We start from the raw sequence: 27,906 nt of genomic DNA, 5'->3' as shown, positions 1-27,906 counted from the left end.
AATACAGCAATTTCCAGACATAAATGAAGAATTAATCACAAAATTAGATACCATATTAAATATATTCAAACTTTCGAATACCTGGTGTTGAAACTCTATCCATCCAAAGTCTCATGCAGTACTGTAACCATATTTTAGCAAAACCTGACATATATATATCCTACTTTCTAACATACATTTAACTTTCATTTTAGAATATGATGTCACTTTCTTTTTAGTAATATCTATGTATACTTTCAGTTAGCAAACATCTTTCAGATCTTTTTCACTTTTGGATGTTTGAGTTGACTTGCTTTATGTACTTTTATTGAATAAATGATTTATTTGTTGTTAATCATTGTACCTTGCTGACACTTGTCTACTGTCCCAGTTTTTGCTTGTGTGACTGCAATTATCTGCTGCGAGGCTTACGTAAGCAAACGTGTCAGCCTATATAAGCAGCATTTTAATTTAATGTATTTCTTAAATGTATTACTTTTGTTCATTACCTATGTAGAAATATCATTTTCACTAAACACTATATATTACTTGATTTCTGGAACAAAAACATTTTCTGTTGAAATTTTTTGTGTTATCTTTAAAATTGGAATGTTTCAATATAGATTTAATAAGTGTGTAAAACTTCATATCCTTATTATTTTCCATTGCATTGGGTTACAACAAGAAAGGTAATTTTGATTACCTTGATAGGTGCATGTTGACGGTGAAGGCTATGATAATATGTAAGGCTGCAGTGTATCAGAGTAATTTACTATCTACTGTCTAAATTAAAACACTTTAATAACTTCCACTTTAAGGATATACTTTCAACATCAGAAAGACTATATTCTTTTTTTTTTATTTTATTTTCCAGGAAGCTGAACGTGCGATTCACTGTTTAAATGGAAAGCTGGCGCTCTCGAAGAAACTTGTAGTGCGATGGGCACATGCTCAAGTGAAAGTAACTATATCTTGGGAAAATATTATTTAAATCAGTTTCCTTTTGCATTTAAACATGTGTAATTTGCAAATCTGACAATCTTTTAAAAGATCTATTATGAACAAAACAAAATAATCACAATGTGATTAGCTAGCATACCATTAGATTCTGACATACATTACTTTCTTGTGGTATTCCGAGCCCCAGTAGGAAAACATGGAAATTTTACTGTGTGTGGTAGAGGAAGGCATGCTAGGAACCTTGTTGTCTATCCCAGCCCTCTGAAACATAACTCGCTTGCCTAGACTGAAGAGGTACAGTGCATCCAGAAAGTATTCACAGCGCATCGCTTTTTCCACATTTTGTTATGTTACTGCCTTATTCCAAAATGGATTAAATTAATGTTTTTCCTCAGAATTCTACACACAACACCCCATAATGACAACGTGAAAAAAGTTTACTTGAGGTTTTTGAAAATTTATTAAAACTAAAAAAACTGAGAAAGCACACGTACATAAGTATTCACAGCCTTTGCCATGAAGCTCAACATTGAGCTCAGGTGCATCCTGTTTCCCCTGATCATCCTCGAGATGTTTCTGCAGCTTAATTAGAGTCCACCTGTGGTCAATTCAGTTGATTGGACATGATTTGGAAAGGCACACACCTGTCTATATAAGGTCCCACAGTTGACAGTTCATGTCAGTGCACAAACTAAGCATGGAGTCAAAGGAATTGTCTGTAGACCTCCGAGACAGGATTGTCTCGAGGCACAAATCTGAGGACAGTTAGAGATAAATTTCGGCTGCTTTGAAGGTCCCAATGAGCACAGTGGCTTCCATCATCTATAAGTGGAAGAAGTTTGAAACCACCAGGACTCTTCCTAGAGCTGGCCGGCCATCTAAACTGAGCGATCGTGGGTGAAGGCCCTTAGTCAGGGAGGTGACCAAGAACCCGATGGTCACTCTGTCAGAGCTCCAGAGGTCCTCTGTGGAGAGAAGAGAACCTTCCAGAAGGACAACCATCTCTGCAGCAGTCCACCAATCAGGCCTGTATGGTAGAGTGGCCAGACGGAAGCCACTCCTTAGTAAAAGGCACATGGCAGCCCGCCTGGAGTTTGTCAAAAGACACCTGAAGGACTCTCAGACCATGAGAAACAAAATTCTCTGGTCTGATAAGACAAAGATTGAACTCTTTGGTGTGAATGCCAGGCGTCACGTTTGGAGGAGACCAGGCACCGCTCATCACCAGGCCAATACCATCCCTACAGTGAAGCATGGTGGTGGCAGCATCATGCTGTGGGGATGTTTTTCAGCGGCAGGAAAACTGGGAGACTAGTCAGGATAAAGGGAAAGATGACTGCGGCAATGTACAGAGACATCCTTGATGAAAACCTGCTCCAGAGCGCTCTTGACCTCAGACTGGGGCGACAGTTTATCTTTCAGCAGGACAACGACCCTAAGCACACAGCCAAGGTATCAAAGGAGTGGCTTCAGGACAGCTCTGTGAATGTCCTTGAGTGGCCCAGCCAGAGCCCAGACTTGAATCCGATTGAACATCTCTGGACAGATCTTAAAATGGCTGTGCACCGACGCTTCCCATCCAATCTGATGGAGCTTGAGAGGTGCTGCAAAGAGGAATGGGCGAAACTGGCCAAGGATAGGTGTGCCAAGCATGTGGCATCATATTCAAAAAGACTTGAGGCTGTAATTGCTGCCAAAGGTGCATCGACAAAGTATTGAGCAAAGGCTGTGAATACTTATGTACATGTGATTTCTCAGTTTTTTTAGTTTTAATAAATTTTCAAAAACCTCAAGTAAACTTTTTTCACGTTGTCATTATGGGGTGTTGTGTGTAGAATTCTGAGGAAAAAAATTAATTTAATCCATTTTGTAACATAACAAAATGTGGAAAAAGTGATGCGCTGTGAGTACTTTCCGGATGCACTGTAATGTGACTGGCAAATAGGCGTATGAACACAGGATGTGGTAGGATGGTCTTCACCTTGTGTTTAAAAAGGCAAGCTATTGCACACATTAATTAGTGACTGGACACCTATCGTTTAGTAATGAGGAGATGACAAGTTTGTTTCTGATGGTTTCTCATTCATGCAGTTGTAAAAATACAGTAGCTGACTCACTGCATTTTGGTGCTTATGTCTTTGTTTCCTGTTTTGAATGGATTTACTTTTGTTTGATGACCACTTACTAAAGTTACTGAGGAATGAGCAACAGCTAGTCAGTTGTTTGCAACAGAAAATGTTACTGTACCAGAAGTGGTTTCTCCAATAGAAATGCATCTTACCTGTGTAATAGTATCAAAACAAAATAGGCAAAACTAGTAACTGGGGAATATCAGATATAAATGTGAGGACACTTTATCGATTGAAAAAACCTACATGCACAGGGTTTGTGAACTTCAGAAAGTACAGAAAAATGTTTCTTATGAAAGGTATAAAATACACAACTAACAAACAATGGCTCAGCAACTTATTTTTTATGTAGCCAACTTCCAAATACTGTATTTTATGATTACTTTACACGTCAAGTATAATGGATGCCAGCTTTGTACACCCCTTCGACCAAATGTCACATAACCACTGAAAGTAAGAGTCACATGAGTTGTCTCTCATTATCATTGTTTTAATGGTCATTTCCTATATATACCCAGGTTAGCAGGTTGGCTCCCAAAGTATTTTCCTAAACTCTCTGCATTCCTATGCATCCTCTGTGGGAGAGATCCATTTTGCAGAATTCGATACTATCTCCAACCATTGCTGTATCTTGGTGTACCTCATTATGTAGGTATCCTTTGCTTTTCTTTCCACATGCCCAAACTACCTTGGTGTATTTCTGCTTAGTACAACACTTATTTCCTCCACATCAGTTTTTTCTATTAACTCAGCATTAATCTTCCTAGCACTCTGTGACATTCACTTGATTATTCACTCTCAGCACCGACCAAGTTTGTTTGTTCTTGTGTCTTCAATCCACATATTTCATATACAGAGGCCAGTACTGCAGGCAGAAACATAGCTGTGCCATGGGTTCCTCAGTTTCAGCTATTCTGGCCAATCTGTATATGGAAAAATACCCCATCAGACCAGGACTTCACAGTCTATTTACATCTACAGGACAGTGGTCACTCTTTCAGTGATGAAGATGTGCACATCCTGGACAGGGAGGTACGCTGGTTTGAGCGAGGAGTCAAAGAGGCCATTTATGTGAAAAAGGAACAACCATCTCTCAGCAGAGGAGGGGGCCTAAGGGTACATCTTTCACCATCTTACAATGCGGTGATTGCAGCCGTTCCCCAACTTTCTGTGAATGGTCATTGATAAATGGACAATTTGCATATCATTGATCACAAGGCCTATTGTTAGTTAATGATACTAGTTTGATCATTAGGCCAAGGTACTGTTTATAAGGTTGAAGAAACCTTCTGTCAACTGAGACTGAGGAAGTCACTTGGATGAGTAATGAAACATATCAGAAAAAAAAAACTATGTCCAAATAAACAGAATCAACTTTCTAGAATTTCCTTACCTGGATTATTGAGCATGCATCAAGACCCTCTTCTAATTCCCTTTCCCTTCATAATTTTAAACACCTGTTAATCTGCAAGTTAGTCAATACAAAAAATTTGGAGAGGTATCTTAAATTACGGAAGCAATAAGTATAAACCTGTAAACTGTTGCATTTGAAGTAGGGAAGTGATGTTTATTTTTTCTACAGGTTAAAACATGTTTTGTTAGCCAGCTAAATACAAACCGGATTCCAAAAAAGTTGGGACACTAAACAAATTGTGAATAAAAACTGAATGCAATGATGTGGAGATGGCAAATGTCAATATTATATTTGTAATAGAACGTAGATGACAGATCAAACGTTTAATCCGAGTAAATGTATCATTTTAAAGGAAAAATATGTTGATTCAAAATTTCACAGTGTCAACAAATCCCAAAAAAGTTGGAACAAGTAGCAATAAGAGGCTGGAAAAAGTAAATTTGAACATAACAAAGAGCTGGAAGACCAATAAACACTAATTAGGTCAATTGGCAACATGATTGGGTATAAAAAGAGCTTCTCAGAGTGGCAGTGTCTCTCAGAAGCCAAGATGGGTAGAGGATCACCAATTCCCACAATGTTGCGCAGAAAGATAGTGGAGCAATATCAGAAAGGTGTTACCCAGCGAAAAATTGCAAAGACTTTGCATCTATCATCATCAACTGTGCATAACATCATCGAAGATTCAGAGAATCTGGAACAATCTCTGTGCGTAAGGGTCAAGGCCATAAAACCATACTGGATGCCCGTGATCTCCGGCCCTTAAACGACACTGCACCACAAACAGGAATGCTACTGTAAAGGAAATCACAGAATGGGCTCAGGAATACTTCCAGAAACCATTGTCAGTGAACACAATCCACCGTGCCATCCGCCGTTGCCAGCTGAAACTCTACAATGCAAAGAAGAAGCCATTTCTAAGCAAGATCCACAAGCTCAGGCGTTGTCACTGGGCCAGGGATCATTTAAAATGGAGTGTGGCAAAATGGAAGACTGTTCTGTGGTCAGGCGAGTCACGATTCAAAGTTCTTTTGGAAATCTGGGACACCATGTCATCCGGACCAAAGAGGACAAGGACAACCCAAGTTGTTATCAACGCTCAGTTCAGAAGCCTGCATCTCTGATGGTATGGGGTTGCATGAGTGTGTGTGGCATGGGCAGCTTGCATGTCTGGAAAGGCACCATCAATGCAGAAAAATATATTCAGGTTCTAGAACAACATATGCTCCCATCCAGACGTCATTTCTTTCAGGGAAGACCCTGCATTTTTCAACAAGATAATGCCAGACCACATTCTGCATCAATCACAACATCATGGCTGCGTAGGAGAAGGATCCTGGTACTGAAATGGCCAGTCTGCAGTCCAGATCTTTCACCTATAGAGAACATTTGGCGCATCATAAAGAGGAAGGTGCGACAAAGAAGGCCCAAGACGATTGAACAGTTAGAGGCCTGTATTAGACAAGAATGGGAGAGCATTCCTATTTCTAAACTTGAGAAACTGGTCTCCTCGGTCCCCAGACGTCTGTTGAGTGTTGTAAGAAGAAAGGGAGATGCCACACAGCGGTGAAAATGGCCTTGTCCCAACTTTTTTGGGATTTGAAATTCATGAAATTCAGAATCAACATATTTTTCCCTTAAAATGATACATTTTCTCAGTTTAAACTTTTGTTCTGTGATTTATTTTCTATTCTGAATAAAATATTAGAAGTTGGCACCTCCACATCATTGCATTCAGTTTTTATTCATGATTTGTATAGTGTCCCAACTTTTTTGGAATCCGGTTTGTATTTAACACATCAGTACAGAAATCTTCAGTTACTTTTACCTGCAGGTCACTTTTATTCTGTGATATTCATTCAAAGGCAACACTGTGTAGAACTATAGGGTCTCCGTTGCTTCCTGACTCTTTAAACACTTGCTGCAAAGCTTGCTGCTGTAGCGCGTTACTTTCTTTTATTATGCACGATTTTAAAGTTACATTTCATCACATTTACAATATAATAACGTAAGGTGTAACTTTTCAGTGCTCAACTGCATAAACAGTGATGCTACTCCTCTGTGTACTCATATACTCCAGTTGTTCCTTTGTCCACCACTAATCAGATCACAGTGAAAAGAATGTGTTAAAAAAGAGTGAGTAAAAATCGATTAAGGATGGCATGGTGGTACAGTAATTAGTGCCACTACAGTTATTTCCTAGGGTCTGGGTTTCAAGCATGGTCTGGACACTGTTTGTGTGAATATTCCCCCATTCCAGAATTATGTTGTACTATAAATAAGCAGATTTGGTCTCACTACAAATTAAATTTAAAGAACTCCTGAAAAAGCCATGGAGAATGGGGATTGTATATACATGGCAGACATACAGGTGAGGTTGACTGGTAACTGGAATGTGGCCCTATAGAATTAAATGTTAGTGTGTGCTTTAAAATCTTATCCTCTGAACTAGCATGCATTCCTACTTGTTGATATTGTCACTGGCATCCCCAAAGCCCTATAAAGGACCTGGTTTGATCTCACAGTACTCTAATTGTAATGCAGTCTGAAAAAAAACACGAGTGACATTTTGATAGGGGCAAGTAGAGGTGTGCATTGGGACTAAGATTCTATGGGATACCACATACAATGTTGTAGGCACAGGGCCTTTCATTCTTATGTTGGAGGGAAAAGGATCTCTGAACTGGGGTGACTAATGGCCTTTAACAAAACTCTGTAAAAATTCTTGTTGCTCTGTAGAAGAACACAACTTCTGTCTCATTTACATAATAAACATGGGAAGCAATTATAATGCCATTACTATTTTCAAAATGTCATTGCCAAGTACCTGTGGAAGTCAGACATTTGGATGAAGTTTTTACTGTTTGTTTGAGCTGAATGGTAATGGGTGCAAAACAGGTACCATAGTATCATAACTGTTTAAGTACCCCTCAGTCAAACCACATGGTAGAAAAATATATTGAACACGTGTGTTAAGATTTTCAGCTGTATGATTTAGTAGCTGGTAAAGACTTTATGCATCTTGGTCAGTACTTCTTTGACACAGCTGTGAAGTACAGCAGATTCAATATATTCAGCATATTGCCACATTAGAGAAACAGTGCCTAAGCACATGGAGCAAAAACTCTGCAGGAGCAGTCAGTATCTGAAGGAATGGTCTGAAGTGGTCACTGTCTGTAAGCAACATTGGATCTCTACAGTTGTAGAGACTAGCACACCTAATAAATAAATATCATAGTTTTTTAATGAAAGTGACAAGAACGTTTATACAGTAAATGCTTCAAAAGATATGGATTTAAAAGCTTTGCTAGCTTCCCCAACCACAAATCATACCTGATCATACCATATTCTACAATTTACCCGGAATTCATGCTTCAGTCAATTCCTCCATCATGGGAGACTGAGCTTGTCCAAGTGGAAGCATGCATAAAGCAGGACAAAACACTAAAGTAGGTACTAGTTCCTTACAGGACACACTCATACACTTGGCTGTAATCACTTATGTAGGTCCAGTAAGCTTAACAATCAAGAATTTATGAGAATGCAACATCAATGTAGATGGCAAGATCTGGACACAGGACTCGGAAGCCAGGGAGTAACAATGCTAACCTCTGCACCACCTTCGAAATCAAAATGTCTTTCTGAAATAAAGACCAAAACATTCAGAAAATTAAACTTGCACGGATGGATTTGAAAAAAAGGTATGCATTGACAGGAAGCAAAATGCAATGATTTCTAAATGGAGTTACTTAGGTATTCCACAATTTTCAGATCATGGGAGGTTAGAAAATATGGCAGTAATATTTAAATATTAAGTAAAAAAATAATAACATTGTTCAAATTTATATTGTAACTGAGATTGCTTCACCGCTGTCTGACAGACATCGCTCCTCTCCTTGAATTATATCCTTGTCCTTCTTCTGAGGTGATCTCTGTAGCTGAGGTTGGTAAGGCCATCTTTAAACCATAAAAAGCATGCAGGTTGAACACAGTTTAAAAGAAAATACCATGCTGTCCATGAGATATTTCATTCATTTTATATCTTTTTTACACCTCACATTTATTTTGAACAAGTAAGTTGTGTAGGTTTCCCAAGCTGTACTGCCCTCTAGTCAAAGCTCCTTGCATCTTTTTATTTTATAGAATGAGAAAATAAAACTGAACATTTTTACCATATCATGAGTATGTATGAGTTAAAATCAAGCTATCAGCAGCTGTAAATTGTCAGTTTGTGTCAATGTTTTTTGCTTTCAGTATTTTAATATAGAGTTAATTTTTGTAGACTAGAACTGCATTTACTGTATATTTACATTTAGCCAGCAGATGCTTTTATCTAAAGCAACTTATAAAAGAGGTCAACATAATCAAATAAATATCTGTCTGGGGGACTGTTTTGGGACAGGATGATATACATTTTCCTTATTTTATATTAATTTGCAACATTTCAGATACTAGTTCCTTTTCTGTTTTTAACTTCCTAGGCAGATTTGATCTTCTGTTAACTGGGTTGAAGCTAAGTTATGCTCTTTTTCATTGGCGTATAATATGTTAATATACTGTGTATGGACTATATGACTGTACATGTTAGAAATGTCATTTTGTTCATTATCAGATAAAACAATTGTGAGCATGTTTTGTACAGTTAAGTAAGTGTCTAGTATGTTTCTTTTTACATTTTATGTTCCAAAAAAAGGTATATTTAAATGGCTCAATAGCTTAGTTTATTTAACCAAGAAACATACTTTCCCAATTATTTTTTGTGCTTGGCAGAAGGAAGGATTTAGTATGTTTAGAGGTCAGTCATTGTTTTGATGGTATTTATAATGCTGACATAAACCCTTTGTAGATTTACCACAAGGAAAACTGTCTAAAATAGAACCTGTGAGTTCTTGGTCAAAAAAAAAAAGTTAAACAGCCATAGGCCATTTTAAAATCCTGTTGAAAAACAAGTTTGAACATTTGCCAGTGAAAACATTTCTAAAGGAAGCTGAATACACTGTGATGGTATTTTAGGAGGCCCTCTGTAATGGGGTAAGATCAGTGTCTATTGCACAGAAGGAAAAGAGGATTTTATGTTTTATTGACGGCTAAAAAGGTATGGTAAATTTAAAGAAATTGGATGTTAATCAGCTTAATGTGTGCATTTTAAAGTATACATCAGAATTTTACTAAAGATATTTTCCTCTCACAGACACTAATTTAAGTATTGCTTTCAGTTTTTGTTAAAAATGTTGTAAAAAACAGCTGGACATTCAAGATTTTTATAAGGATGCTTCTAGATTTTTGATTGTAATTTGTGAATTAAACTGATGTCAAAATATAATACATTTATATTGGAAACCCTTTAAATATTTGCTTACTATAGATTTACAATTAAATGAAAACACATACTAATGTCAGTTACTTATATACATACTTCTGGAGCACATACTGTTGCTTAACCTAGACCTGACCAACTGCAGCAACCCCAGATCATAGCACTGCCCCCACAGGCTTGTACAGTAGGCACTAGGCATGGTGGGTACATCATTTCATCTGCCTTTCTTCTTACCCTGATGTGCCCATCACTCCGGAACAGGGGAAATCTGGACTCATCAGACCACATGACCTTCTTCCATTGCTCCAGAGTCCAATCTTTATGCTCCCTAGCAAATTGAAGGCTTTTTTTCTGGTTTGCCTCACTGATTAGTGTTTGTCTTACGGCTACACAGCTGTTCAGTCCCAATCCCTTGAGTTCCCTTCGCATTGTGTGTGTGGAAATGCTCTTACTTTCACTATTAAACATAGACCTGAGTTCTACTGTTGTTTTTCTTCGATTTGATTTCACCAAATGTTTAAGTGCTCGCCGATCACGATCATTCAGGATTTTTTTCCGGCCACATTTCTTCCTTGAAGACGATGGGTCCCCACTATCCTTTCAGTTTTTAATAATTCGTTAGACAGTTCTTAACCCAATTTTAGTAGTTTCTGCAATCTCCTTAGATGTTTTCTCTGCTTGATCCATGCCAATGATTTGACCCTTCTCAAACAGACTAACATCTTTTCCACGACCACGAGATGTGTCTTTCGACATGGTTCTTTAAGAAATGAGAAGCAACTCATTACACAGTTGGGGTTAAATAACTTGTTGCTAGCTAAAAGATAATCGCCCATGCAGTAATTATCCAATAGAAGGCTCGTACCTATTTGCTCAGTTAAATCAAGGTGACGACTTTTTTTTTGGCCAGGCAGTGTATATTGATTGATGTAATTAGGCAATCATTCAAATGGTTGTTTTCAGTTTACTGACAATTGTTGGCCTAGCAAGGTGGAATACTCCATTTCTGAGGTTTCCAGATGCAATTAAGATGTTTGAAACCAAGCCTAAGGCACTGTCAGTGTCCCTATTAGTGCCATCGTTGCCTATATGTTTCCTCAAAGCAATTTACTGTAAGCGATTTTCCATTTATTGCAAAAGAAAACTTTATTAACAGTAGGATACCTGAAAATGCCTTTGTCAGGTAAGGAAACGCAAAAAGAACACGGATGGAAAGCTGAATTTATACAGAATCACAAGACACAAAGAACTTGATAATAGTTTACATCATCATTGTGCTGTGATCTAACACAAAGATGCCAAGTACCCAGGTGCAAACAAGTAAAAACCAGGAGTTGATATTATTAGTGGGGTAGCAACAAAAATCAGTTTTACTCAAGCAAATATGGTACAGATTTTAAAAATATATATCCGTTTAAAAAGTATGTTTTTTTAATCAATTCCATGCATTCTGTGTGTTCTCAATGTCTTTACGCTAAAATTGTCAAACATTTTCAAGCTGATTAAAGTATATGTAAAATCAGAGGATGTAAACTTTATAATACAGTGAAATATCACCACTTAAGTCAAAAAGCTAGGTAGCACAAGGCAAATTTTATTTCAAGTTGGATTCAAAAATTAAAGGGAGAACTTTTTTCAGTCATCACTACCAAAAGCTCTGGGTTAAGTAACAGACAAAAAAAATGGCCATTATGTGTTGAATATTTCTTTAAGATTTGTAATGTAGACGTGCACTTTTGATGTGAACACATTTTCGTTTAGTGAAAGTGCTCATTAGACTTGTGACACCAAGTTCTACTTTTGTTTAGTTAGGGCTGGTGTGAAAACTGCATCCAGTGCAGGAAGACTGTGTTCATGGTGAATCATAAACATATCATAGTGTCCTTTATACAATACTATTTAAATTCTGGAGCTCTTTGGAAATATACTTTGGTGTGCATTGCATTTAGAAACATTATTGACATGCTGCTATCAAATTATTCATAGCCAAGTCATTGTAGTATTGCTCAAGCTGCACAAAGCCTTTTATTTTCTTTCATACTACTAATAAAGATCGCACCTTGCTTATCCCTTAAACACAATTTGGTTAGGTCAGGGAGCATTAAAACAGCTCAGATAGTTCAGTTTATTTCCATCTGAATCTAGCAGTAAAACTGTGCTTCAAATGTCAGATTTCCCCTTGCTTTTTTATTGCACTATGCTGCCCAATTTTGTTTTTCCTTTGTACCTCTACCAACTACATTTTCTCATTATGCTTTCAATATCTGGCACTTGGAAAAAACATAATAAAAATAACAGTAGATTATATGAGATGAGTGTGTCTGTTGTGATTTGCAACATTATAAATTAATAATTACTAATCAACCATAATAATAATGTTTTCTTTAAAAACTATGGTTATAAACTTGACATATGCTAAAGCTGCTGTCAAAGTCCCAAGTCGGAAGCTCTTACAAAATGACTGCACAACCCTGCTTGATACAGCGTATATATGTCATACCTGTGGGAGGCAGAATGTTGCATGTAAATGAAATGTGATCTGTCTTGAGTTTCTGTATGTGGAAAGGCACACCATTTAACATCCTTTAAAAGTAGTGTTACAAAAATCTTACCTTGGGAAGAGATTTTATTTCTCCAGGTACAGCAAATTTTATACATGTTTTCAAGAATGAAGGCATATTCTCCACTTTATTATATCGGAGGCTAAAACTGGTTAGTTGAAGGTACATAACTGTCCTGGAATTACAACTTTGATGTAGTTCCTGGAAAATCTGGAATCTACAAATCAAATCCAACATTGAACCAAAACTGCTTATAATCCAGTTGAAATTATTGTTGATAGACAAGCTGCAGATAATATTTGATGCATTCCAAAAGTATTTAGAACCTTTAAAGTTATGAAATATTGAATTATAAATCTAGGAGGTTGAATTATAAATCTAGCAGAAATTTGTTATTTTCAGTAGATGTTTTAAAGTAAGAAACCAAAATACACTTCTTGCATAAGTATTTAGATCTCTCACTTATTACTTGATTGGGTCAATTATAGTACAATAATAGTTTGTCTACCAGCTTGAACCTTATGATTACATAATAGATAGAGAGATAGATAGATAGATAGATAGATACTTTATTGATCCAGAGGGAAATTTAAACTGGTATATTACAGAGCTCTAAAGTGTGACCAACGTGATCTTGTGACATCACTCACAGGTGATTCTGTGGAAAGTTGCTTCTACAAATCTTAAACAGCATTTTCATTGTTGTTTTCTTGATTATTAAGAATTTAAATAAAAATATGCTTTTATTGTTGAGAATGATGGACTTTCTGTATGCATTGGTAAATAGAGGGTAGGTAGGATCTTCATTTGTCTAATGAAGGAAATTTATCTTTTTACTAAAGCTCAAGAAATGTTATAACAAACAACTGTAACCACAACAACCCCTCTCAAACACACAAAAAAATAAAAAAAAAAGATGAAAACTCCAAACTTTGTTAATGATAAAGACAGCAACGAGGCAATTATAAAGGCAAATTGGCACATGTATGAAGGAACCCCAGTAGTGTTTCATGACACAATTCTGCTGAATAATAGAGTAGTCTATGCTAATAGAATATGTGTGCCAAAGTTTAAGGTGGACTATGTTGAAGCATATTCTGCTATATGGTTCTGTACACAATGAATTGATATTTATGTAGTCACTTAACTAGTGCCAGCCACCCTTTGACCTTTTTAACATAGGTAATATTTTTTAAAGGTCTCTAGGAATCTGACTTCTGCCATGAATATCAATGTGTTTTATTTCCTGCAAACTAACTTTCCCTTTTTTCAGTTTTCACTTGTCACCACTTTTCAATTTCGACTATTGCTATTGTAAGTTCAACTTACATACAGTATATGATTCCTTGTATAACTTGTTTTAAAGCTGAACACACTGACACATGCATAAGAGTTATTATTGTGTGGAAGAAAAAGCGGAATGAAAAAAAGCTGCTTTGGGCATGCCTAAACCCATTTGATTAATATTTCATTGTACCCTGAAAATACAAATTTGCTGGTGAAGAGTAGTATACACTCACCTAAAGGATTATTAGGAACACCTGTTCAATTTCTCATTAATGCAATTATCTAATCAACCAATCACATGGCAGTTGCTTCAATGCATTTAGGGGTGTGGTCCTGGTCAAGACAATCTCCTGAACTCCAAACTGAATGTCAGAATGGGAAAGAAAGGTGACTTAAGCAATTTTGAGCGTGGCATGGTTGTTGGTGCCAGACGGGACGGTCTGAGTATTTCACAATCTGCTCAGTTACTGGAATTTTCACGCACAACCATTTCTAGGGTTTACAAAGAATGGTGTGAAAAGGGAAAAACATCCAGTATGCGGCAGTCCTGTGGGCGAAAATGCCTTGTTGATGCTAAAGGTCATAGGAGAATGGGCCGACTGACTCAAGCTGATAGAAGAGCAACTTTGACTGAAATAACCACTCGTTACAACCGAGGTATGCAGCAAAGCATTTGTGAAGCTATAACACGCACAACCTTGAGGCGGATGGGCTACAACAGCAGAAGACCCCACCGGGTACCACTCATCTCCACTACAAATAGGAAAAAGAGGCTACAATTTGCACAAGCTCACCAAAATTGGACAGTTGAAGACTGGAAAAATGTTGCCTGGTCTGATGAGTTTCGATTTCTGTTGAGACATTCAAATGGTAGAGTCAGAATTTGGCGTAAACAGAATGAGAACATGGATCCATCATGCCTTGTTACCACTGTGCAGGCTGGTGGTGTTGGTGTAATGGTGTGGGGGATGTTTTCTTGGCACACTTTAGGCCCCTTAGTGCCAATTGGGCATCGTTTAAATGCCACGGGCTACCTGAGCATTGTTTTTGACCATGTCCATCCCTTCATGACCACCATGTACCCATCCTCTGATGGCTACTTCCAGCAGGATAATTCACCATGTCACAAAGCTCGAATCATTTCAAAATGGTTTCTTGAACATGACAATGAGTTCACTGTACTAAAATGGCCCCCACAGTCACCAGATCTCAACCCAATAGAGCATCTTTGCGATGTGGTGGAACGGGAGCTTCGTGCCCTGGATGTGCATCCCACAAATCTCCATCAACTGCAAGATGCTATCCTATCAATATGGGCCAACATTTCTAAAGAATGCTTTCAGCACCTTGTTGAATCAATGCCACATAGAATTAAGGCAGTTCTGAAGGCGAAAGGGAGTCAAACACCGTATTAGTATGGTGTTCCTAATAATCCTTTAGGTGAGTATATTAGCATTGTGAAGGTTTTTGATATTTACTTTGATTTCCACCAACAGAAAGTCAATCTGTTGTTTTCTTTATGTATGTTCCTTGTAAATAAATGCTTCTTTATAAAGTTGTATTTTTAAATGTGTGTTTTATTAGTGTATTAAGAAGCATTAATGATAACAGTATTGTGGTTTATTAATATTTTTGAGGTTTACTGATGTAACAAATCATCAGATTTTTATTTAAAGTAAAGAACTACATACTTTAACTGGGAAGGCTGAGACTTATTTTAAATCATTTTCGTTATAAAGTTTATGTATTTTTTATGTATTATTCAAAAGGTACACTGTATTGCAAATCAAGGAGTAGTGTTGTGCCCCAGAAAAGTACTTGATTGTTAAAACTTCCATAACTCCCATTAGGATACTGAAATATATAAAGTAATTTATCTATAAATTAAATAAACTGTGTACTGTCATTTCCTGTTTAACTAGATGTTTCTGCTAGATTACTTTCCGGTGTGTGTACCCTGCAAGTATATAGTATATCTGGGGTTGCTTCCTGCCTTGCACACAATTCTGCTATGATAGGCTGTGGCTGCCGGTGACTCTGCAATCTAATAAAAAGGTGTAAGAAAATGCATTCATGAATATCACTGTATGTGATGTGACATAATCCATATATTTGAATCAAATCTTGTGTGAGTTAGAACACAAAACATTTTTTTTAAATTACTAGGAATACCACACACATGATGGTGAATGTATTCTGAAATAAAGTAAGAATTTGTGTATTTACTTATTGGTTTAAATTTTTTTTCAGTCTGTGTATTTTTGGTTGACACTTCACATTATATATAAGTTTTATGACTGAACTTTATTTAAACTTAAATTGTATACTTACATTTTTTACATATATTTTCTTCCAATTGACAAATATTTAACATTTTCAAATACAGTAATGATTGAATGAAATATGTATTTACTTTTAGATTTCTGTGATATTTATCAAGAAATAAACAGTAACTAAAACATCTTTTCTTTTTAATAAGTTTAAGTATTTATTGTTATAAGTATTTCCTGTTAGACCTGTTTAATAAAATGATTTCATGTTCGATAAAATATTTCCATGCCAAGAAAAATATGATACCACATGGCAAAAGTAATTTGACTCCCATAACAAGGCTTGCAGTTAGAGTGGAGTTATGTATAGAATATTTAGCCCCAAGGTAAAGAATTATGAACCAAATAATAAACAGATAGAATATATACAACATTTATATATAATTTTATTGCAAAACATTTACAGATCCTTATCTTTTTCCCCACAGCGGTTTGATCAGTATAAAAATGATAAAATACTTCCAATCAGCCTTGAGCCTTCATCTAGTACGGAGATGTCCCAGACAACATTGAGGTAAAATACTCTGCACCCCAAAAATATAGACATTAATTTTTCACCGTGACACTATACTTTGCATGATAGTATTTAGAACAGCATGACACCCTGGTGAAATTAGCAGCTGTTTAAGTTAGTGGGGAGTTGTAACTGAGGTTATGGACTTGTAAAGTGGTTTATATGTATTAAATCAGAAAAGTGTTCCTAAGGTTAAATGTCAGCCTACTTCTAATTTTTATTATTCATTTTTGTCTTTTTACAGTGTTAATGCGAAAATAAAAGCCATTGAGGCCAAGCTAAAAATGATGGCAGACAACCCTGATGCTGACTATACAGGACCCTCTGCTTATTCATACAATAAACCCACAGATAAAAAGCGAAGCACTCCTTACAGCCGACAGTCCCGCAAAACTAAACGATGATGGTTACAGGAAGACATTTTACATTTAGGAGTGTTTTCTGTTATTTAGGCTGCTGTTACCCTTTTAACCAAATTAGCTTGAAAGATGAGTGGTGAGAAACTAATCAAGTAATGCCTTACTTTCCAGGGTGGAATATTATCTAATTCCAGATAAATTATGTTGTGGTAAAATCCTTTTTGTCTTTCCAGTAGATCTTTATTCTTTAAAATATTCAGTAGGAGCTAGGACAAAGGTGTCTGCTGGTACTGACACAGAATAGTAAAAATCTATTTTTATCTTAGCCAACTGTTTATGAAGTTTTGATCATATGTAAAAATTGGGTTTTCTATGAAATTTTGTATTCAGGTTTTTTTTTAATTTTGTTTTGCCTTTAATGATAGTAAAGTTACATTGTAATTATTCACACAAGATGTAATTTCCTCAAGTACAAGTTTTGTCTTCATTATAACATTTTTATATAATGTCTGTAATATTTAAAAGTCTGTTATTTTACCTAAATACTTAAGTATCAATTTCTAGTCAGTGCCATATGGTCATACAATGTTATGATTATTATTATTCTTTTGTCATGTTATTTATGTGTTGCCTCCTTCTATTAGACACCTAAAAGAGCTTCAGACAAGGTATTAACAGTTTTCTGCCACTATTATATGAAATGTGTGTCATATTTGTTCATTTTTAGTATTATATGTCTAAATACATCTCCAACTTTTGTAGATCTTTGACACCTATAGTCTGAGTGACATGAGCTATGTTTATATCACAAAGAAAACAGTTTTTCGAAAAACCCATACACCACATAATTTTGTTATCTTCCACTTTCACTTTAATACACATTTACAAACAAATTGCCACATAGTTCCTCAGCCTGAGTATTAGATGATTAAAGTAAGATTTTTTCTAGAGAGTCCTTTACACTGGGCTTCACTACTTAATTTATGCAACTTACAGACATTTCAAATTACTTTGAAGTTGCAAAAATTCTAATGCATTTTTTCCATTTTCTTTAGCTGTATTTGAGACAATTTAACTTAAAATATAATTTAATCAGTTTCTGAAATGACCTTCTTTTTGTTGGTAATAATTACCCATTAGCCTGTCAAAACGAATAAATGTGAATGCAGGGGATATGTTACTATGGATCTTCTCATGTTACACTACAGTGATTACTTTAGATAAAAGGTGAATCTCCTTAAGTATATACTTCTGTATTTTTCTATTTTGTAATAGGTTATTTGTGGTCACTGACTTATATACTTTGCTGCAAAAGTCTGATTGCTAGACGTATCAATACTACTAAATTAGGCGCTTATTTTAAGAGTTTAAATCCCTGGGTCAGTTGCCATTTCTTCAGCAAAAGAAATAAAAAATTCTAAATTTTTTTGAGAGATGTAAAGAAGAGGCAGTGACAGTTTCCTACATGTATTCTTGTTGGTTTAGCATTTTTTGTTTTAACAGTATTTTTCCGTTTCAGATCAAATTTAAATTTAACAGTTAGACCAGGAGTGTATTTTCCGATAAGAAGATTTCAGTTTGTGGAACAGTTTTATGTGCTCATTTCAAGATTATGAATTGTCTCTAAAGCACTTGACTCCTGAAGGAGAACAGTTTGCTTAAAAGTAATGCAGCCATCACTGTAAAGGTAGTCTGGCATCCCTAACCTCAAAAACTGATGCTGTGGTGACACTGACTAAGGATGACCATCAGACAATCAAGTCCCCTGCTGGTCCACTACATGCCCCATTCTGCTGTCCAGTGTAAGCATAACCGAATGTCACTTGTTTATGTCCCTGTACAAATTATACTTCTTTACAGCCTCTGCTTGCCCAGGCTCAATGATTTTTGCAGTTTAGTAAACATGTAAGTTGTCATTATTTAGCATGTTGTTACATATAATGTCTACCCTTGCAAAAAGTTCTTTAGATACACTGAAAGATTTCTTTAAAATAGTATAGTGGAAATAAATGAACTCTTTGTAAATGAAAAATAAGCTACGGGATGTCTCACATATGTGATGAATGTTAACACTGTCTGTAGAATTACTAATATTTTAACTGTTTTTTCTCCTAAACTAAGAAAATTTTTAAATAAAATGAGAACATCAATAAGAAGCACGGAGTCAGTAAAATGTAGTGCTTGGCGTTGCAGTACCAAAGTATTCCATTACCAAACATCTTTTGTACAAATACGTCTGTCTCACTTGGGCCATAGAAGTGAAGTTGCAGATATGAGTCCAGACTTTCAGCACCAGCTAGTTTCCTCATTGTTGTCTTAAATTTAAATATCGAACAATGAATACTATTGCCACATGCTATAAAATAACAGACTTGGAATTGAGTCCATACACTTAGGACTTTGGTAAAAAGCGCGGAATTAAACTATACTGCTGAAGTCGCGTTTACGTGCCTACCGAACTTTTGTTTCATAAAGATCAGGAATGCAGATTTTACCCATTACATATACATAATGAATAGCATTTGAGTTAATTTAAAATACAAGGAGTACTGTATATAATAAACAACGGTGCTATATTTCAATTACTAAAATGAACTGTTTACTTGAATGTATTGCATTTTGGAACTGTAGTTTTGAAAAGTTAAGTCAACAAATGTTAAAGGACACCTGTTGGCGAGAAAATTGTGCCTTAAAAGGTTCATGACTTATAAGAATTAAATAAACATCCAGGATGCGTCCTTAGAAAAATAAAATATATTTAGTATAAGAAGCCTTTTTGATTGTAAACATCCCGTTTGGTAGGATAGCCTGTTGTTTAGAAAAGTCAAGTTCTTGTATATGGTATGTATTTGGAAAGAATTAAAAGCTAAACAATGGGTACGCGACAGGCACTTCAGGACAAAACGGTGCAGATCCAATGATCCTTCATTCTGAGCCCGGCGTTCTCTACATGGAGGAAAATAAAATCAGGGATAGGAATTTCAATACAAAAGCAAAGATTTCCCCGTTTGTTCCTTTGACACAATAACTTTTTCTTGAAAAATAAAAGACAATTTTATACGTATCAGCTTCCAGTCATGTCAGAGCGTGGGACGACGAAAAGCAAACATGCAGACTGGAAGTTGACATGATTTTACACTAATTCGCTATTCGAACAGATTGTTCAAAAAGCAAAATCAAGTATGTCTGACTTTTTGTTTAAAGGATAAAAAGTTTGACTTTTGCGTGGAGCACATCTCTGCTCTGCGATCGGCGGGCACCCTGTCCAGACTGGAGGACTTCGAAGAATAATGAAAGAATTTTTTTTTTTTAAAAGTCATTACAGCTTTATCTGATTCAATTAATTAAATCAAGAACGTGTAAAACAAAAAAATTCACCTGCGCTTCTTGCGAAACCTAACTCCTTATGCCAGTCCAGACTGCAGGTCTGATGAGAAGTCCCCTCCTTTAAAGTCCTATTGCACCCCCAGTCGATATGTCACAAACAAGTTGAAACAGGACAACTGCTACACAGAGAAAGAGACTCATATTCATTTAGTCCTTAGCCCACCAACTTATAAGGACATTTCGGATATAAGAAAAAATATTGTTTAGTGTTGAAATTAGCGCTTGTAAGTGTCTGTACGTCTGTGTAGTCGTTGTTTCCATATTTAACGCTGGGGAATCTACATAATACTTTAAAAAGAATAATCTGCTGACTACTTTTAACGTTTGATGCTTAAAATGTATAATGACATATTAAACTGGTTGGGTCTTTGTAATTCGGTAAAATAATTTCACCAGGGGGTCCGTGACCTATCGTGAAGGTTTGTGATTACAATAAGCGCGCTCCTAAAAATAACATTTTTTAATGGCACTTTACTGCGTTTTCTGGTTTCTTAATGAACTATATTACTTGACAAAGAACCATTTCATTCCAAGAAGAGTTCTTTGCATATTAAATTTGCTGTTTTGGCTTTTTAAAGGGTCCTAATATGTGGTCAAAACAGAAATATTTAACATATCGGACGCAACTGACAGCATACAACAAATAAAAAAAAAAACTGGACTGTGCCCGAGTTATTGTATGCACCAAGAGGAACCCAGTGGTATTTAAGAAATCTGTTATTATCATGGTTATTTATGGATACTTGTCTTAACAAATAAGAAAACCTTCATGTGAGTGGTTCTGCAGGGAAACAAAAATTACTACCCTCGAGCATCACTCTGCAGAGCCACTTTAGGTACCTTAAAGTGTAGATACAGTAAAACTTGGAAGTATCAGTTTAATTCGGGGATTACCGACGTCAAAATGCAAACGAATTACTGTGGATTAGTGTACGTATTGAAATATAAATTAACTCTTTAAAAAAAAATTGACCAAGGTAGTGTTTACCAAAATAGTGTTAAGATAGTACAGCGTTGTTTAAAATGTGCCTGTGTGAGTATAATATATCTATATGAAGAGAGAGAGAGACCTTGTCACACAGATCCAGGTCTAACTTGCCAATGAACCTGAACCTCTTTGAGGAAACGCGAAGAAAATTCCACGTTAATATTTTTTACACACACAGGCTATATATATATATATATATATATATATATATATATATATATATATATATATATATATATATATACGCACACACAGTGACCCCTGAACTAAGACCGTGTGATATTGTTTTGTGGGGCATCGTTTACGACACAAATCGTAATCGAAGTGAAGTGACGTATTGACTCGGCCGTGGAAGCAGAAAGGACGGCGACTTGAAGAAACAAAACTACTGACCGACCATGGGCCTGTGACACCACTAAGGAAAGACACGTGTAAAGCCAAAACTTGGTATAAAGCACATGTGAACTTTCAGAATTAAACTCCGTTCTAAAAAGGGATCACAATTGGGGACTATATAAGTGAAAAGTTGTGTCTAACATTTTTTCCGCGTGGAAATGACCTTAATCCTTTATATATAAACGTACTCACACATTTTCGTGTAGCTGATATATTTTAAATTAATCTTTTAAAATATAAGCATAACCTAAATATAAATGGCACATTTTCTGAATATTGCAATTAAAGCATCTATGAAATTACACGTTTACAACTATTTTACTTTGACGTCTTTATATACCCACACAAACGGATATACGTGTTTACAGACGTATAAAAACACATAGCTGTTTATTCTGAAGGACTACAATTAATTATTAGGACATACATATTACATATTCACAACTATTATTAGGCCTACTTGGCATAAAATAAACTGGCTACACAATTGTGTTGTGGAAAAAAGACGACTGAGTGCAATGAAGAATGTCATTGATATAAGTTAAAGTATCAAAAGTGCTCTGTCTAGCCTGCGGCAGCCTGGCGCCCAGTGCAGGGTTCCTTCAGTCTTGCACGATCCATGCGTTTTGCCCCCAGTGGTCTGGTTTTAGACTAAAATGAAAACGAATGAGCTGCTAAAATGCTAAAGACATTGAAAGGCTAAATGCAGCCAGTGTGGCATATTTTATTAAATCTTTGGATTTTAGGTACTCCGGTTCTGGGTTCCTGCTACTGACATTGTGCGACCATGAGCAAGTCACTTTAGCTGCCTGTACACCAATTAAAACAAAAACAAACCTAACAAGTTGTATTTCAAATGCAGTAAGTAGCCTTGGGTAAAGGCATCACCCAAAATAATAAGCAATAAAAAGCAACAGATTAAAAGTTGATGTTCGTTCATTTTTGGCCGTATATAGTACTGTGTTTAGATTTCGTCTTAGAAAAAAGTACTGTGTAGGAGACTATACGTCAAGTCGTCCCATTCGGCAGTGACAGAAAAGTTGCACATTGTTTTTTACTGTCATTGTATTTCCTAAAGCTGTGTGATGAAGACGGTCTTGTTTAAGCTAATGACACTTACTACGAAGACTCGACAACTGCTGCACCGCTCTGTCAGCTTCCAGCCTAAGTAGTCTTCATGGGTCATTCAGGTCTATATATATATATATATATATATATATATATATATATATATATATATATATATATATATATATATATATATATACCTGACCTTATGAGGGTGTCCTGCTGACTAACTATCCATATTCCGAATTAAACCTGCCGGTCACTTGTACACACGTTTCGTTTAGCGTTCAGTGCGTCTAGACGTGCTACATCTTAATCCAGGGCAGCTTCCCACTTCAGTCTGCTCTGCTGCTGCTGTCTGGTCATGGTGGGGCTCTCATTATTTCTGAAATAAAACTGACATCAAGGTATTTTATTTAGCAAGCGACTCACAAAAGTCTTAAAATTAATTTCTTTCGTAATCCACCTCTTGCTATTTCCTCAATTTAAAATAACCCATAAAGTCGCAGACATTTGGATTTTACTTCATTCAAACCTTCGGCAGCTCCCTGTCGCAGTTTGCGAGGCTGCGTGCGCTTTCTTCATTAGAAATAACGGTAATGCCAAACCAAGACACGCTGTAAGGTCGTTACGGCGTTTTAACCACACCGAGTGTAGATTACAGAACAGTAGGCAGTCAAGATGGAAAATCTGTTAACTCTGCATTGATTCTGAGGTTCCCAGATACGGCAACGTAAAGTTCCTAATCAGCGGTGCTGTTAAATAGTTTGAATAACCCCCTGCTTCGGGCCAGCTGACCCACAGAGGGTGCCTGGTTCGTCTCCAGGTATCCCATGGAGATCCGTGTTGTCCAGTACAAGCCCCATAATCCCTCCTTACAACAGAAACCCCCATCCATTTGGAGTGAAACCCGAACTTTGTCCCGCAGCATCAAGGGGGTGGCGATCGCACTATAAGCCACTGATGTGGGTGCACTTACTTCCCTGGAGCGGGGCAGACCTGCCCTTCCAGCCTCCTAACTTCATTTCAGTGACTTCCTGCCTCGCAGCTAACCTCATCCCGACAGGAAAACTGGAAGGAAGAATTTCACAAACTCCTCCAAACAAGTTACTTGAAGTGACACCCCCACCCCCTTCTCAACTTTGCTGTCAGCTCCAAGTCCCGCGGGTTACGCTGCTGTGTTGTTTGGTAAAAACCGAAAGTGCAGAAAAGCCTATTCTTTATCTTCGAACCGAAAAAAGATCAGTGTGCCCATTTGGGTGAGCGTCACGTTCCCGTGGATCCAGATTTAGGAGTATTAGCACCTTCCAGCTTTTCTTTCCGTGATTTAAAACAGTCACACGACCGGGATTTATGCATTGCTTTTGGATACATTTTGGAATAAATCTGTGGACCGACTCTGAACTCGTGATTTTAAGGATTACTTTTTCATGTATTGGAAAAATGAAAATCTGTCCCCTCTACCTGAGGGAAGTAAGCTTTTGTCAGACGGGATTCCAGCGAAACAGGTAAAGATGAAGATACTTCTTTTAGTGTCTGTGTCAGAGGGATGGGGTGGGGGTATTCAGGGATCGGATATTAAACTGAAGGCAAATCTTCGCTGCTGTTTGTTTTAGATATTAAATATTATAAACTTAAGTTAACTCTCTGAACCCCGGATTTTTATGTAATATTAGGCTTTGAAACAATTGACACCGCTGTCAGGAATTCCACGGAAAGACAATCCAATAGCAAACACTTGGATTAGTAACTATCAACTAATTGAGCAAGGCGTCTTCCTTCATTGAGTTGAGGCGTGCGAAAACACACTTTTTAAAATATAATATAATATATCCAGTAGATTCCTGCATTTTGCCCGATGCTGTTTGGGATAGGCTGACCGGCTCTACAGAACTCAGTATTCAGAAAAAGTAAGAATGAAGTCTTGACAATATTGATACTGTATTGAATGATTATATTTATATAATCGATACTGAATTTTCCCTTGGAGATTAATAATGTATATCTAACCTAATCTAATTATATATAAAGGTACCGTATATTCACTGTACTGTATATCTATTATATTGCCCATTTCCTCTCTGCAAGATAGATAGATGATAGATCACGTGTAGCTAACTAAATATGGACACGCCACTGTCTCTGGTGAGTGCAAATGTGCAATACTAGAAAGTGCTATTTACACACAAAAGGGGAAAGAACAAATTAAATTGTAGATTTTTTTTTTGTTTAAGTGTTCCCATTCAAGTACAGTTTTGGAAAAGAAAATCTATCCAGGCCTATTTTATATGAAATCCGAAGTGCTAGTCTGACGCTGCTCCTGCTTCTTTAGCAAAGCGAATCAGACATTATGCAGATTTTGTTTATAAATGCAGATGAAAGGCAATAATCACAGGTTTGAAGTAAATAAGAACGAGTCGTTTTTGTCTTCTTGAATACTGTCTTAATAGCTGAAAAAGCGTTGCATTTTTATCTTAATGTGACGCTATAGATTTAGAAATCACTGGTCCTTTCAGTCCTAAAGATTAGCTGCGAGTTCTGGAAAAGTGATTTTATGAATAGTGTTATTTCCAATCCAGCCACTTCACATCGCATTTCTGCTAAGAAAAAATTCGATTTTTAATTACTACCATTAAAAATCAAATTTGCAATTCTTTGGGTGGCCTGATGCCTTTTCTGATTGACAGCTGAAATTGACACTCTGGATGCCTCTTATCTTGGGCATTTCAAGCAATTTCTAATTGCAGGTAGTTTATTTTTTTCAGTGCCTTGGATTGCATGGGAACTAAACGATTACTTTAAGAGGCATGGGTTAAGTGCGGCAAAAAAAAAAAAAAATAATCAATCCAAATTCAAATTGCTTCATTAAAAAGACAGGGCTTTTGTTACAAGGGGTTTAAATGCACAGTAGAAATTTCTTATTTATTGTTTTGGGTGGTTTATATAGACTGCCCAGCAACTGAAAGGTTTAAAGCGAAAAAAAAATCCAGCTAACTTTGCATTTAGGCTCTGTTCCCAAATTTGTTTTAAAGGTGATTTCTCAAGAGACTCAGAACAGGACAGGAGCATCCCGCTGCTTCGAAAGCAAGCGTTCACATATAATGGTGAGTAAATATTATTAAAATCATGTTACTATCTTTGAGTATTATTGACTTGTCGCTAACATTACGCGATGTAACAAAATCGATCAGCCGCATCTATTGAACGTGTCGCTCTTGGAATGTCTGCCGGGGTCTGGATTTACTTCCACCGATTACAACTGTTAACACAAAAGGCAGTGACGGTATGCTTTGTCAGCCGATAGCATTACATTTAATTTCTCCAATGGTTTATATGACTGCATGCAACAGGGAAAATGTTTAAACAATACGGATATTGTTTAAATGTTTCTTCTCTGTGTCCAGCCCAATCAGATTGTAATAAAACGACCACGGAACGGTGAACCGCGCTATTAAAACAATTTCTTTAAAATATTTCTCTCGTTTATTTAACTCCGAGAACCTAACACAGTATGCGCACTTTTGCTCCGTCTACCCAAGAAGCAACCGACGCTGATTATATTCTATTAATAGCCCACAATCACTACAAGCTAGGAACCAGTATTGACTATAGGAAATATATATATTTTTTGAACGAAATATTTACTGATAGCAGTATGTTTCAAGAAAAAAAACAGTCCCTTTCATGCACACTTACGCATAACCCAGGTAGTCATCATTAGAAAGAATATGGTTGTAAAAAACGCATAATTATACTGACTGCTTGAATATAGTGCAGATGTGACACCGCACACACTGCCCAATTTTAAAAGCCAGTGGACTGCGTAATATTCATTTGCACACTTTTAATCTGTTTGTTTGCTGACTATTGATTTACACGCATAATGTAAACATTAGGGGAAGTACAGGTTATAGATTGTGGATGCAATGAATTCAACTTTGTTCCAAAAGTGAATACGTAATTCTAAGTGACCGTTACAATCACTTATGTTCGCGAGGATCTAATGAAAAAAGTAGCTATTCGCACTTTACTTAGGGTGTTTTGATAATATTCTCTCTCTTATTTTGTCTTCTGTATAGTCTCATTCTGACAGTGAATCTCATAGGTCCAACATGGATAAAGACGATACTCGGTCTTCCCCAAGTCCTCCTTCCACTCCTTCTATCTGTTCTCCGCCTTCTGCTTCCTCATCCATCCCGTCAGCCGGGAAGAACCTGTGCGCCAGTTGTGGACTGGAGATCCTTGATCGTTACCTGCTAAAGGTGGGTTAATCTCGAACGGGCACTGCGAACACTCGTAATATGTAACAAGTACACGTCAAAAACGGGTTTATTTTACAGTGATATCACGCACAAATGAGACTCGTGCATGCACACTAGTAAATATGAAGCCTAGTTCTTGTATAAAATTGACGGGAAAAAATAATTCAAACAAATTAATTTTAAACTAGACATGCCTGTGCGACAGCTTACTTTGTATTCCAGTATAATAAAATTGAAAAATGTGATAATTTAGTGGGAGAAAAGGCGCCGAAATGAAAGTGCTGTTTATTTTCGTGACTCAATGCCACTGAACCCAGGGGGCCGCCGCCTCACGCGCGCCTTTATTATTATTATTATTATTATATTGTTTTTGTTGTTACTATATGCAAGATAAAAATTATTTGTGATAGATAGATAGATGCGCTATACACAATTTGCTTGTTGTCTGTGAAACGAAAAAACAGGTTTAGAAAAAAATATGGCTGGATAAAAAGTTACTGCTACACAGAACTTTAAATATCAGTTTACGGAAACAATATTTCAGCCTTTAATTCTACGTCACATGCGTCACTCAACTTTGTTGTTTGTTTTGTATGTATGTATATATATATATATATATATATATATATATATATATATATATATATATATATATATATATATATATATATATACATATATATACACACACACACACAAACACATATGTATATGTATATGTAATCTCTGTTCAATAAACCTATTGTTTTTATTTCGATTTTTTGACTGCGGTTAACTGATCTACATAAGCCATTATATTGTGATACTTAACACAATAATTGATTTTTAAGTTTTACATATCTGCTTAAATATTGTTTCAATTACGTCATAAACAGAATAATAAAATGACTTTTTTATCTTTAGGATAATGATGGATTAGCCTGAAGCCTTACTATTCTGTTTGCCTCTAAAATAT

At 36.3% G+C, this 27,906-nt stretch overlaps 2 protein-coding genes across 10 annotated transcripts in view; both read left to right on the top strand.

The window, feature by feature from the left end:
- The window catches only part of rbm18 (RNA binding motif protein 18), a 74,337-nt gene extending 55,324 nt beyond the window's left edge, over positions 1–19,013 (top strand). For all 6 annotated transcript variants that reach the window (XM_039762813.1, XM_039762811.1, XM_039762810.1 and 3 more), the window contains 3 exons: positions 854–940; positions 16,406–16,491; positions 16,736–19,013. In XM_039762813.1, coding sequence (XP_039618747.1) covers positions 854–940; positions 16,406–16,491; positions 16,736–16,895 — 333 coding nt within the window. In that variant the 3' untranslated portion in view covers positions 16,896–19,013. The remainder of the gene's footprint in view (positions 1–853; positions 941–16,405; positions 16,492–16,735) is intronic.
- Positions 19,014–23,667: 4,654 nt separating this feature from the next.
- lhx6a (LIM homeobox 6a) overlaps positions 23,668–27,906 on the top strand; it is a 50,650-nt gene continuing 46,411 nt past the window's right edge. For 2 of the 4 annotated variants that reach the window (XR_005634862.1, XM_039762807.1), the window contains exons 1-3: positions 23,668–24,197; positions 25,722–25,793; positions 26,769–26,951. Coding sequence is in view for 3 of the 4 variants with exons in the window: in XM_039762807.1 (XP_039618741.1) it covers positions 24,120–24,197; positions 25,722–25,793; positions 26,769–26,951 (333 nt within the window). In the remaining variant the exon portion in view is untranslated. Of the gene's footprint in view, positions 24,198–25,288; positions 25,437–25,721; positions 25,794–26,768; positions 26,952–27,906 lie in introns of those variants that run through there. The other 2 variants (XM_039762808.1, XM_039762809.1) reach the window with 2 other exon arrangements.

Source organism: Polypterus senegalus, chromosome 9 (assembly GCF_016835505.1).
Source record: "Polypterus senegalus isolate Bchr_013 chromosome 9, ASM1683550v1, whole genome shotgun sequence".
Classification (NCBI taxonomy): Eukaryota; Metazoa; Chordata; class Cladistia; order Polypteriformes; family Polypteridae; genus Polypterus; species Polypterus senegalus.
This window is presented reverse-complemented; position numbering and strand designations above follow the sequence as displayed.